Source organism: Embiotoca jacksoni, unplaced genomic scaffold (genome assembly GCF_022577435.1).
Source record: "Embiotoca jacksoni isolate LCO1_2020_lvr unplaced genomic scaffold, fEmbJac1.0.p SCAF_5, whole genome shotgun sequence".
In the NCBI taxonomy this organism is placed as follows: Eukaryota; Metazoa; Chordata; class Actinopteri; family Embiotocidae; genus Embiotoca; species Embiotoca jacksoni.
In genome coordinates this window covers 751844-765757 of record NW_027185403.1, presented here as the reverse complement: position 1 = coordinate 765757, position 13914 = coordinate 751844, and the positions used below count along the sequence as shown (strand labels likewise).

The 13914-nt window shown below is 43.4% G+C and overlaps 1 protein-coding gene across 4 annotated transcripts in view; it reads right to left on the bottom strand.

Moving 5' to 3' along the window:
- The window catches only part of fstl5 (follistatin-like 5), a 170201-nt gene that overhangs the window by 79247 nt on the left and 77040 nt on the right, over positions 1 to 13914 (bottom strand). For all 4 annotated transcript variants that reach the window (XM_069170944.1, XM_069170943.1, XM_069170945.1 and 1 more), the window contains one exon: positions 5251 to 5447. In XM_069170944.1, the coding sequence (XP_069027045.1) occupies positions 5251 to 5447 (197 nt within the window). The remainder of the gene's footprint in view (positions 1 to 5250; positions 5448 to 13914) is intronic.

Sequence of the window (13914 nt, the reverse complement as noted above, 5' to 3'; positions counted from 1 at the left end):
ATTGGACTTTTTTCTTTCCTTCCATTGAAAAGATGCTGACACATAACTACACCTTTAGGATTTTAATGTAGATGTAGAAATCATAAAAAAAACTAAAATAAAAAAAAAACATTCAACAACCTGAAACTAAAGTTTCGTCCCACAACGCTGCGACAACTGCTAAAACTTTTCTGATTACTGTTGCCACAGTGAAACTCACTGAATGTTTGTGGGGGGGGGGGACAACAACCAAACACTGCAGTTGTTATCATCAACCTGCTAAAACATGATCCTATTCAACACCCTGTGCATGGCCCCTGGCAGTAAAACATCCATCATACCAGATCAGCTGTCAAAATGCTGATCACGGGGGACAGCTTTATACATCATGCATCGTTCACCGGATCAGTGCACTTCCTCTCGCGGATGACTCCGAAATGTAGGAGTCACCTGTAATGGCATATCCTTCGTGTAACCTGGAAACACCCCAAGTCTACAAAAAAATAAAATAAGTGTTTCGCCTTTTTTTTTTTTTTTAATGGGACTTTAAAATGTATAACTGATCTGCATCTAAACCATAGACTGTATATAAAAAAAAAAAGAGGACGTAGCTTTCGGCTCTGAAAAATGAGGCTGATGCGGAAGTGCCCGTAAGCTTCACTACCACCGAGTTGCCACTAGAGGTCGGCTCCAAAAAGCCTCAGGCTCCATAGACTCCCATTCAACTTCTCTCATTAAATTCAAAGTCAATCAATTTTTTTCCATGAGTTATCTCGGTCTTAGCTAAAGTCGCTCCGTCTTACACTTCTTCCATCTGAAAATAATCCCGTCATTGATTATAAAATAATCTTCAAAAAGACATGGGTTTTGTTTTTTTGTTTTTTTTGGGGGGGGGTCGCCCGGTTTCCGATCACATGGAGTCAGATCCACCGCTCGTTCCCCACCAGCTCATCCAAATATGGTCGCTTCTGGCTCCACACTGCTCGGGACAACAAGGACGGTGCCGGTCGAAAACAACAACTCGGCTAAGTATTGTAGATTTCGCGGGAAGAAAGGTTCTGAAACACAAAAATTCTGTCTCGTCCTGTCTTTGACTGGATGACCTTTAAGATGTTGGTAAGTGTTGGAAGTCGCAGGCTTTTGATGCTTTAGCTCTGACTCGCCTTGCCCCGCGCGCGCACACACACACACACACACATATACACACACACACACACACGCGCGTGGTTCTGCTGATTTTCAGCCACTTCTCTGCAGAGAAAGACTATTTAATCACAGCAAAAGAGGACGCCGGGGAATGTTCATCGGCTTTCGGCTGACCCTGCGAGCTAAATGATCCGAGGCACATCACTGATGGGCTAACCAGATGTAATGTTTATTGTGTTTGCGGCTTCTGCTTGTTTCGGCTCAAACCTTAATTTACAAAGCCAATGGACCATCGGCTGGTAGGTCGGACAGAAGACCTATCTCACGGTTCCAAGTTTTTTACCACTTCGTTTCGATACGCGCTTCATTTCAGAACCTTTTCTAACACGGACATCACGCACGATGGTTACAGGCGAACGTGCATATTTGAAAATACAGCATGAAGCACTGGTCCACTTTCAAAGGCTGTTGGCAAGGTCGCATCTCTACACTGCTGCCTTTCACCGGCAGAACAACATTATCTCGACACAAAAACCACAAGACTCTGATCAGGGAATAGTTACTGAGATAGCTTATTTTTCTGTTCAACCTTCAAGACCAATTGTCTGACATCACAGACATGCGTTTGTGTCGTTTACGCAACGCCCCCCCCCCCTCCATTTACACATTATTTCCCTGCCCATTCAAAAAGTGTCTTCAAAGTTTGTCCGCCTCTTTCTTATTGAGCTTTATTTCTCTTTCTGACGAACAATACGAGATGGTGTATTGTACCCGTGTACAAATGGGGGGGGCTGGAAAACCTCTACAGATGGATTTACAAAAGGCGAATGTATTGGCCAAAAGATACCTTGACGTTATACTCTTGTATTACAGAACTTGAGGTTCCTGCAGAAATACCTTTGAAAAATACAAGCATTTCGAAATAATTCAAAAATATTTACAGAACTGCATAACAGACGCTGAATACACTTCTGTGCAGGATAAAAAAAATAAAATACAAATTCTCAAAAAGCTATGACTGTAAATAGAAGGTTTTTTGTGGATAGTATAATTCAAATAGTAGTTTTAGTTGCAATATTACCAGTTACATTTTCTTTAACGCATTTAAAAAAAACAAAAACGAACAGTTTCTCCTTGCAACAAGATAATGACATATCGTTTGCTAACCTAGAAAAAAATCTCCATCCTTGTTTTTTCTTGCAGTAACTAAACGCCGCAGTTATGGCAGACGGGGCTACGGCAGGTCAGTGGCGGACAAGGTGAAGTCTTTTTTTTGTATAAATTATCCGGTTAAAAGGTAAAAATTTCAGGCAGCGTCTTTGGTCAAGTGATGGATACAGACAATGCATGAAGAAAAAAGGAAGTTTTGATTTGCCATTTTAAAAGGGCAGCCGAGACTAAAAGGGTAGGCACAACTGGTCCCCGTGACTCTTGGTACGCACACTCCGGCATGTCAAGTAAGCCAGGCTGAAGGATTTTTCGCTCCAGAATTTCAAAACGGGATCAGAGACGACTCCACATACAAAGAGTGCTTTCGGGCGAGAGGGTGGCAGCCGTATTTTTTTTTTTTTTTTGCCGTTTTGGTGATGAGTGTGCGATTTGGTCGTGAGGGCTTGATCACGCCAACATTTAATTTGGGATTAATCTCCTGTCTTCTGTCAGATGAATCGTTCGTCGATAAGTAAAAAGCTCCGCAGTTCCAACCCGAGCAGCCGAGGTTAAAAAGAAAATACGCACATTGCTTTCACAAAACAATCTGAGTGAATTTGAACACTTACGTATCGTGTGTGGCAATTAAAAAAAAAAACGTTCATCCCTTGGAGAGAAAATAAAGGTTGAGCCATGAATTATTCTGAAATTACATTCTGATGGAACACCAGCATAAAAAACTCATTAAAGACCCAATCTGTAATTACATTCAGGCACATTCACGTTGAGGCACTATCATCCCACAACTGCCTATGTTTATTAAGGTGATCTATCCACACTGATGAAGCTGTTTTACTCTGATATTTATTACGCCGTCATTATGACGAGGCAAAAGTTTCCTGCGCGTAGGTGAAGTTTTTAGTCGCTGGTGCGTGACGAACCGGTAGTTTGGACTGCATTTTCTCGAGAAGAACCGTCGAGAGAGTTCGTTCAAATGCTTCAGAAAGTCTACAGCGACAAAGCATCGAGCCGGGCGAGATGTTTCGAGCGACGTTCGTGTCGCAGGAGCAGCAAAAACAACATCGCCCAAGACCGAAGGAGCAACGCGACAGAAGAGCAAGCAGGTGGGTGATTTTTTTTTTTTCTGGGATGTGCATGTGAATTCATCCCACAGGAGCAGAACGTAAACAGAGTCTTAACTGTGACGTTTTGAGGGAAAACATTCAATTCACGGGTTCACTGGGACTTCTTTCTGTTCCCCAAAAAATACAAGTAAAACAAAATGTTTGTGCGTTTTCTGCTCAAGTTTCGGGTCCATGTTAAAATTGCAAATCCGCGGATTCCACCGGTCCCAAAAAACGAGTTTAACTCAGGTGCCGAGGTTGCGGTAACTTATAATATGAACTCGTGAGGGTTACAGCTTCCCCTCTGCTCCGTGCAGCACACCATTTGAGCGCAACAGGAGCAATCTTGCAACTTTTTGATCCACCCTTGTATATTGTCCGAGCTAAAAGGCAAAGAAGTCCAATTCGGAAAATGAGTGTTCCTCGGTTAACTAATGCGTACCTCAAAGTCAGGGAGCTCCATTAATATAAATATGTATTCATGCAAAAAGGAACAACCTTTGAGTACAGTTGAAACCCGCGTGAGGGGGCCGCCTGCAATTCACCCTTGATCTTAATTTCAGACAACTCCAGAAACGTTTCCCTGGCGCCTTTTCTCTGGGAGTAAGTGATGCGTAGTTGGCGCTGTATGAAATCAGCCAAAACTCCCGTATGTGTAAAGGTTCGATAGGGAAAGGGGGTGGGGGGGGGGGGGGGGAAGAGCTAAAAGCAGCCCTGAAACGAGCTTCTCCATCCGGATGTTAATTATTACTGGCTTGTGTCATTCTGGTATAGAACACACGGCATCACCGAGAGGTTTGAACAATCTCTCAAAAGTAATATTCGACGGGTTGAAAGGGCATATTCAAATCCACGCTCGGGGCGCATCGGTAATATTATTCCGCAGCACGCAGAACAACCTGGTTTGTTGACTTCGCACTTCACTTACGGAGCATTGATTTCTCTCACGCCGGCACGGAGCAACATTTCATGTAAAAACATGTAAAAATATGTAAATAATATGAAAATATCACTATTTTTTTTGGGGGGGGGGAGGGAGGTGGTATTTAGATGCCTTGAAATACAAAATAATAAAAATGTATTCAAATGAATCTCACGAGTCCTCCTCCATCAAGGAGAAAGGGCATCGACAAATCTGAGCAAGGTGACCCCCGCGCAGATGGGATGCCGTACCGGATCGGCGGGAGGTGAACCTTAGAACAGCAACTGATATCATGGTTCTGAAAAAAAAAAAAAAAAACACCGCGGGTTGCTTACCCCCCTTCAATTATTCAAACAGCTTTCTATATTAAATCAGTCCTCGGGTACAAGAGGACTTTATTTGCTTATGCGGAGGAACAAAAATCTTCGTAGCTCACGGCAGCATCAAAAAGCTGCTTCTTCTTCTTCTTCTTCTTCTCTTTTTTCTTTTTTTTTTTTACAACGTCCCTCTCGGTAGCGTTGGTCAAAGGCTGCAGCCTCCCGTGAGCGCACGGCTCCTTTGACCCCACGTTGCTTTTCAAAAGATTTACCTTGAGCACGCGCACCTCGGCTACCAGAGGGAAGGGCAAGAGGAGCAAAACGGAAACAATTATTGCAGACGCGAAAGTGGCTCGTTGGAACACTCGAGCGCACAGATGGTTTCGTTCATTTGTGGTCTCCTTTTCATTAAGATATTCAAATGTAATTTTGACACACTGCGAGAGAAATCGTGTGGAGTAGCAAGCAGCTACTCGAGTTTTTTTTTTTTTTTTTTTTAAAGTCTCGAGTGACCGTTAACTGCCTGAAGGACGTCTTGTTTTTGTTGTTGTTGTTGTTGCTGTTGTTGTTGTTTTATGACGCTGAATATCTCCCGGCGTTTTAAAGTGCGTACCTGCGAGAGCTCGCTGGCTTCTATTTGACCGTTATTATCGGCATCGAAGCGCTTGAACATCACATCCACCAGTTGCTTCTTGGCAGCCATGCTGTCCTTGTGGTTGCCGCGGAGGGAGGACCCCATGTAGCGCTTGTCGTGCAAATCCAGGGTCTTGGTCTTCAGCCGACGGTAGTCGCTCAATCTGCAGCTATCATCTGGCAAACGAAGACAAAAAGGGAGAAGAGTGGTTCAGAAGGAGGGGAGAATATTTGTCATGAACTTGAAACAATAACTGGGAGAAGAGTGCGGTTTTTTTATTTATTTATTTATTTTTTTTTACTTTGTTTGGATTACTATAAACATCATTTAAATGTAAAAGGTATGTTTCATGAGTGCCTTAATGATTCCCAGTTGCTCTCGAAAAAAAAAAAAAAAGAGCACACGATTATTATTCATAACGTTGGATGTAGTGTTTCAAATCTCAGCCAATTAGTACCTGTGCAAACTAGACTCCCCCTGAAGATTCGCATGATTAAATAATAAGCTCCTGTTTATGTTGAGTAAGAAACCCAAATCTGAGCATGTCTGCAGCACAATAACAAATGCTTGGGATTATTTCACCCCCCCGCCCATTCCCCACCCCCACCCCCCCCCCCCCCCCCACCCCCCACCCACCCGAGGGGAAGCACAAACAGTGGCTGACGTGCAGCATTTTCGGGTGCCTCAAACTAAGAAAGCGGCGGCCTCATCAGCGCGAAGAAACCGACGAACAAAATCACAACACAACACACACACACACACACACACACACACACACACACACACAGATACAGGTGTCAGGAGCTCGCCCCCCCGACGGCAACCGAAAAACACGATGGTTTGTATTTACAATCCCGCCATCAAAGGCACCAGATCAAAGGAGTCAGCTACATGAAAGGTTTCGGCGGAGTCGAGTGGAGCCAAAGAGAAAATAATGACTAGAAACGAGAGGGTTGACACGTGTCAAATAAACTTCTTATTGTTCGATGTGGAAGTGCTTCTCCGCTAATAACGGCTATATTAGCTGATGTCAAACAGCCCGCGAGAGGAGCTTTGTTGATTCTGGGATTGCCGTCTCAAATCTCTGGAGGAGGAGGAGGAGGAGGAGGGGGGGGGAGGAGGGGGAAGGGGGGCATCTCTGCCACATCCTGGAACGCAGGAAAAATAAAAATAATAGTAATTGAAGAGTAGCGGCGACATGCTACCTGCAAATGATCGTCCCCCCCCCCCCCCCCCCCCCCCCCAGCAAAGTGCATTTGTGGGGGGTGGGGTGGTGGTGGTGGTGGTGGTGGGGGGGGGGTTTGATCAAGGAGAGAACGATTTAGCGAGGCCGATAATGAAACGCTCCACTCGGCGACGCCGGCCGCTCACCGAAGCGCTGATGACTGGATAAGCGGAAGCAGCACGACCCTCAGAAACCAACGACATATCATTTTCAGATCTCATTTCAGTCTTCTAAATCTCTTCCAGCATTCCCATCAGTCCCCCCTCCTCCCCCCCCTCAAAAAAAAAATAACAATCGGAGCAATCAGCGGGCATTTAAATGAGACGCTTCGTTTTATACCGACGCTAACCGTAATTTAGGTACAAGAGGCTGGGAGAAGTTCTTCAAACTCTGCCGGGGAGAAAAAAAAAAAAAAAAAAGTAAAATCATTGAGCTTTCACAGGCTCTATATCAAGACATTATCATTTTCGTCTCAGTTCTGTACGACCTTGTAAAAGTCCCAGAGGTGCAGAAAACTATATCCCCGGCATCGAAAGAATATTTATTATTGTGAACGAGAAAGAAAGTTATGAGTCTCTTTTCTGGAATACAAAGGGGGCGATTTAATATTAATTTCAAACACCACCAGGTAAACACAAAGGAACGAGGTAAACAACGCCGTTAACTGCAAATGATTAGAGATAATATAGGGAGCTTTTAAGTTTTGTGCAAACGATGCTATTTTTCTGGAGGAAAAACTGAAGAAATTGTTCCGAATGTTTCATCTTAAAAAAAAAAATAACAATAAATAAAAAGCGTGACAAATGAAAGGAAAAAAAAAAAAAAAACATTAACAACTGAGAGGAGAAAATGACAAATGCAGATCTTCCACATCATGCAACAATCAGACCGGCGTTTTTTTTTGTTTTTTTTTTAAATCTCAATCCTGAAAACAACACTTCAAGCTGAGAGTGTTTGCCAATGCTAAAGTGTCATTGGGAGATGGGCGCTCATCTAAAATGTGCCACATCGCTGCATGGCAATGAAAAGTGGAAGTTAATGAGGTTACTATCTGTGTATTCCACTTCCACTCGGGGTACAAGGGGTCAAGTGAACGATCTGATGAGAATGGAAATGATGCGAATCATATGCTTCGCAGTCACCGACCCTCAACCCAAATTGGAAAGGTTGGGAGATTTTTTTGTTTTTTTTTGTTTTTGTTTTTTTGGATCAACACATGCTCTTCGACGACATTATCAAAACACTAAATGAAGGATCGTCTTTAGTATGAATTGTGGGTTTTTTTTGTTTTTTTTTTCCATTAACGACTTTATAGAATTTATACCGTGAAGCACTGAAGCCGTTTTAGAGACTCGTAGACGTTTCACAGTTTAGTAAAACACTTGATGTTTTTTTTTTTTGTTGTTGTTTTTTCCCCCCTCCTTTAATCGGTCACCCAACTCTTATCTGTTGTGTTTTTAAATCGGTCTCTGGGTTGTAGAAAATCTCTCCACAAAAAGGCAAATCTTCTTCATGCGGCGCTTTTGCTTTCGTAATAACGTGCAGCGTCCGATAAATTGGAAGCTGGCGTTGGCCGGGTGGAGAGATTTCAACGCGAGCAGGAAACTCTGGAAACAGTGGTTCGAGTTTGTTTGAGCAGGTACGCCTGTCAGTGTGACACAAACTGAGATGTTGACAGATGTTACAGCCGCCTGCACAGTCTGAGGCTTCCTGCAACTAGCAGGGTGTGAACCACCACAACAACAACAGCGGTGGCTGTGAAGTTCTTTTTCTACAAGCCGCAGCATGTAACAACAAAAAAAAACAACAACAACAACTGGAGCGTCTATTGAATTACTAAATTGGCTTAGGCTGTCAAAACAGCGAGAGTGGCTGGTGAATTCCTGGGGAGGGGAGGAGGGGAGGGTCGAAACGGCAAGTTTAATACTCGGCCTGGAAAACTGCGTCAGCTGTTGGAAGCGGCATGCGGCATTATCATGGAGCAGGGTCTGTTTTGACGAGCGTCGGCGCCGGAAAAGCTGCCGTGGTCACAAATGGCAAAATGAATAAAAGATAAATGGCTGCTGGCATGCCCGGGGGGAGATGAAGGTCAGCTACCTCAAAAGGGGCATGCGCTGGCACACGCACGCACACACACACACACACACACACACACACACACACACACACACACACGTGTATCCAAACCGCTATGCACACAAATGCAATGCCCCCCCCCCCCCAATTTCCCCCTCCCTCCCCCAAAATATCCAAACAGTACATGACTGCACGGAGGAGAGTCGGCATTAATTAGGCAACGGCTACTGTACTCTGTCAAATGAACCAAGCCAGCACGCCTCCATCAGAACAGTACTTCAGGGAACAAGTTCCAAACTCGGCGAGAAATCTGTCGTATTTTTCAGTCCAATTGATTTTGTCCGAATCCATTTACAAGACAAGAGAATCAGTCTTGGCAAAACCCAAATGGATCCCAATAATTTCTATAAGGGTCTAGTGGTATAGATCAGAATATCAACCGGCTGCTTACTCTACGAAACCGGGCGGCAGCGGATGGGAGGGGGGGGGGAGGGTCACTCAACTGGTAAAAACATATTCAGTCATTTTTATCCATAATGCTTTTGCTTTTTCATCAGATCTGCCCCTTAAACTTTGATTATTCAAATCATAATTCACCGGCCGCCACTCTGTTAAATCATTAATATTCACAATGTTTTTTTGGGGGGGGGGGGTACATTGAGCGAGAACAAAGGATGGGTGGCTGTAAGATGTATAAATAAATAAATTTAAAAAAGCACAGACATAAATACATACAAATTTATTGTGGGCAAAAAAACATTACGCATTTCAGCCATAAGACATCAGCATCATAGAAAACATATGGAGATGACTGCTTGTATGGATAGGAGGGGACATAGAGAAGCGTTGTTGTTTTCTTTAGTGGCAACGACCGTGCAAACCTGTTGCGGTTCAAGATTTCTGAGGTGCGCGTTATTTTATTTATTTTTCCCTATCGGCTATAAAATGATGTAAAATGATGAAAAACCTCGTTTAGTTTCAAATTTATCTAAAAAGTAATGGAAATGCAGCCGAAGGGCAGAAGGACGGTCGCACCCATTTATTCCTGAATATTAATAAAGCGGGAGAAACAAAAACACTTTATTTCTTCCATTGATTGCGCCTCGAATATTGTTGCACGTGAAGATCATGTCTGGCGACCGTATACGTCAGGTGACCTTTGGAGTTTCTGATTAGGAGTTACGTCATTGGACCGCGCAAGCAAAACATCGCGGGTCCTCGTTTTGTTTGTTTGTTTGTTTGTAAGGCCTTGCGTACGGCCTTGCGCACGGAGCGAGGAGGTCGACGTGACAGACTTTTGTTTTCGCGCCAGTTTCGAGCTATTCCAGTTAATTAACAAACCCTAAAAAACGGCGCCAACAGAAGAGGAGAAGCGTCCAAGCAAATACACAACAGACGTGAAAAGAAAAAATACAGTATTGTATAAAATGGCTCAAGGACAAAAGACCTCAAGGGTACAAACAACGTGGTGTTTTTTCTTTTTGTCTTTTTTTCATATTAACAGAGGTTTTTGTGTGTTTATGAGGAAACTCAACAGGGCACCTTTAAGACCGGAGCGCACGCTGCTATTCGGGTTGAAGGCTCAGCTACCTTCAGGTGAACTGACGGGTAAAGAAAAGAAAAAAAAAAAAGAAAGAAATATGATACTCGAAGAAAAGTGGATAATTTCAAGTGCGTTTGAGTCTTGACGCCTCGATACGACACAGGTTTGACCTTTATACAAGCTGCTCTTAAACTAAACTAAAAAACCTCGACTTGAAATAGGAGTTTCATTTAGCAAAGGGTCGTTTCTCTTTTCTCTGTCGTCCCTCTTCCCCCTGTGCAGTTTGAAATTCGTCCTTTTTTTTTTTTTTTTTTTTTAGCCACCTGAAGTCTACTTATTATAACACATTAACCACAACGCATTCCTTTTTCTTTTCTTTTCTCTTCTTTTTTGTTTTTTTTTTGCAACATCTCAGTAAAAGCCACGTAAACGTCGTCATTTTGTACATCGACGGTGAGACTCTGTGACGGCCTGCTTGGTTCTATCCAGTTTAATTCTCCATTGCCGTTAAGTACCCAGAGTGGATCACCGGGGATGGTTGGACCCAGAGTGGATCACCGGGGATGGTTGGACCCAGAGTGGATCACCGGGGATGGTCGGAGGCACCTGGTTTCTGGTGTTTTCCCATCGTAAATCTCTGCCCTTTCTCGGTCTGTGGGGAGTTTTTCCTCTGGTGTACCCGTGTTTGCTCCGTGCCTTTCAACATACGGTCTCTAACCCCAACAACACACACACATCCTCACTGCAGCTCACGCCGCCACATCTCTTGGTATTTTTTCATACGTTTCTGTTAAATTAGGTGCACACTGGCCTTCAACTTCCGTCGCGCTCTTTTGTCACGGCTTCTGAGCCGGGGTCGTAACGACTCCCTGTGGAATGCGTTATGTCATGCTGCTTTGGTCAAAAGTATTCAAGGATGAGACATAAAATTTTCCATGTCCACGAGGCTCTGTAAAAAAAAAAAAAAAAAAAAGCAGCTGAAGCTGCTCAACTGAGCCGCGTGCACTCGGGCTGTCAAAGGTTGTCATCTAGTCACAAGAGCTTTTACACTCAACATGTCATTATTATTAGTATTATTATATATATATATATATATATATATATATATATATTTGTATTACAATTTTTGCGTGCAAACTCTGGCTACTGTTTGGTCATGATGTAGTAGTATTTTAATGGAACCACTGTTCATTTTTTGATGCTGTTCGGCGACGGCACACGAAGGACTCACACTTGTCACGGGGCATGCTTTACCGTTTGGCTTTTGAGTGCTCAATGACCTTGCTGGTGACAAATGTCTCTGCTCACATGAAATGGGTTTTCGGCCTCTTGCCCCATATGCTCCATATGCTCTATATGGGGCAAGAGGCCGAAAACCCATTTCCCCTTATTAATAGCCTTAAACTGTTCATATGACGTGTGCGTGTGCGTTTGTGTGTGTGTGTGTGTGGTGGTGGTGGTGGTGGGGGGGGGGGGGGGGGTGTCAAGTCCCTACTTGGATGGAAACACGTGTCAGAGTGAGGGCACTCATGCGCCACATCGATTGGGACCAAATGATTTATTTGATTGAAACAATTTGTCTAAAAGCGCAACCACAGTCGTAGTAGAAAGCTGCCGTCTGCTCTCCCTTTGCTATCGTAAAGCAAAGCTAAGACTTTTAAGAGCTACGGCGACTGTCAAGCTCTCACTTTTTAGCTCTACGCTCGTTTGAATTACTGCAGAATTTGTATTTTGCAGATTACACAAAACGGTAATTAATCACCGCCAGTGTGGTGAAAGAGGTGTTTAGAGGCTTTTTAGCACCAGACACTGTTTGAAGAATGTTTTGGAATTTGGCAACCGAACCGATTTTAAATTGCATGTTGAGACGGATATTTATTTTATAGTTGCAGTTTGGAAAATAAAACAAATAATTAAAAAAAAAAAAAAAACCTGCCGGTGCAGAGTTTGAAGTGTTTAAAAGATATTTTAAGCTCTTTCCTCGTAACTAACTGCTAAACCAGCCTGCCACGAGCGCAACGCACACAAATCTTTTTTGCGGGAAGAGCAGCGCAACCAGATGGGACTTTGAAGCATAAAGAGCTGTCAGGTCTCGGTGGAAGTTGGATTTTTCTGGTGGTCTACATCCGACTCATTTCAGCTGCTTCTGGAACTAAGTGCTTAGCGGAAATGTGAAGGTTTCACCTGATTGTAAAAGAAGCAGCAGCACAGCTTTATATTCGATTCCTACAACTATGGAGCTTTGCTTTAAAATGCATAAAAGACCCTCACTTAAGGTAATGAAATGACTGCAACCATTGAATTAGGGCCTACAAGAGGACTGCAGGTGGATCACAACACCGCAATGTTTCAGCTGCAAGAGCCAGGGTCAGATACAGAACATCTTATTTTTGGAGAATAAAAGACGGCACAAAGGAGCCGCCATCAAGGTGAAAGTCTAGATGTTCAAGTATTTCAAAATTCAGACGGGTACATTGCCGTTTCTTTGTCTCAGTTTCCCTTGACGGCGTCAACAGCCGTGTATTACCTCAGCAACAGCCTCTTAACCCACGGCTTCATGGAAAATAGAAGGGTTTAACTGCCAATGAAGTTTGAATTGCAATGACAAAATAATCCTTTTGTAATGATTACCTGACGGCTATTATAGAGTTGTACATTTTTGTCAACTATACATCTTTTCATGATCTATAAGAACCATGAAGAACAAGTCGTACCATTGGGTTGTATAACTTCTTGTGTAGTTAATGTCAGTCAACAAACACGTATATAAGGGGACAATATCATTCTCTGTCATGTTCATACTGTGCAAAATACATACATACACTGTCATGTTATACAAAATGACAAAACACTATGTTCAATTAAAAACGTAAATAGTGAATCGAACAAAATATAACGTCCTTCATCTGTAAATACAGCTCGAATGCGTAAACTTTAATGTTATTGACTAGAGATGAATGTAGCTAGCATGAATGTCATTTGAATTTTCTCGACATTAAACATATTATATTCAATGTTACACCTGCAAGTTTATTCTTCGTCGTCCGCGAAAGACTAAAAGTTGACACGGAGAAAAACAAAACTTCAAATCTTTACAAAAGCGGAACAACAAAACAGGCATGGGAACCAGAACATATTGGCCCTCTCTCCTGGGTGTGATAGCACCCATCTGCAGAGAAATGCTGGTACACTCTGTGATGGAGATGAGCAAACAAACCTGATGAAGCAAGAAGGCTTTTGTTCGTTTAAAAGTAATTGTTCCATTTTAGATACCCGACTAAAAAAAGAAAAGAAAATGGAGATGACGCCAGCACATAGGAGAAGTATTTATCATTGTTACGGATGCTAACCCTTTTGCCCTCGACACAGCGGAGAAAAGCACTACCGTGCACAAGAAACGGAAATCCATGACTCGATGTCGTGGCCAAACAGCACGTAGAAGCTGCTGCTGGTGCGTCCGCTAGAATTCCATGACAAATTACTTTCTGGCTGCAGGTATACAAAGCAAATGCCTATTTCACCGTCCAGGACGTTCACGCGCAGGTTACCTTATCTCGGGACGAGGCGGGTTGAAAAAGGTCAACCAGGTTTACAAAGGAGGGAAAGCGCCCGTGGAGAAGAGGTCGAGGGAGGTCGGATGGGAACGTACGACAGGACCTTTCACCCGGGAGACCAGGAGTCCGAGACAAAGCAAAAGCCAACACGGGTTTCTTTTAATTTAATCGTTCCCCCCCCCCCCCCCCCCCCGCAGTAGTTTCTGGTGCACAGGAACTAAGTAAAGAAATTGTAGTTGCTGGAT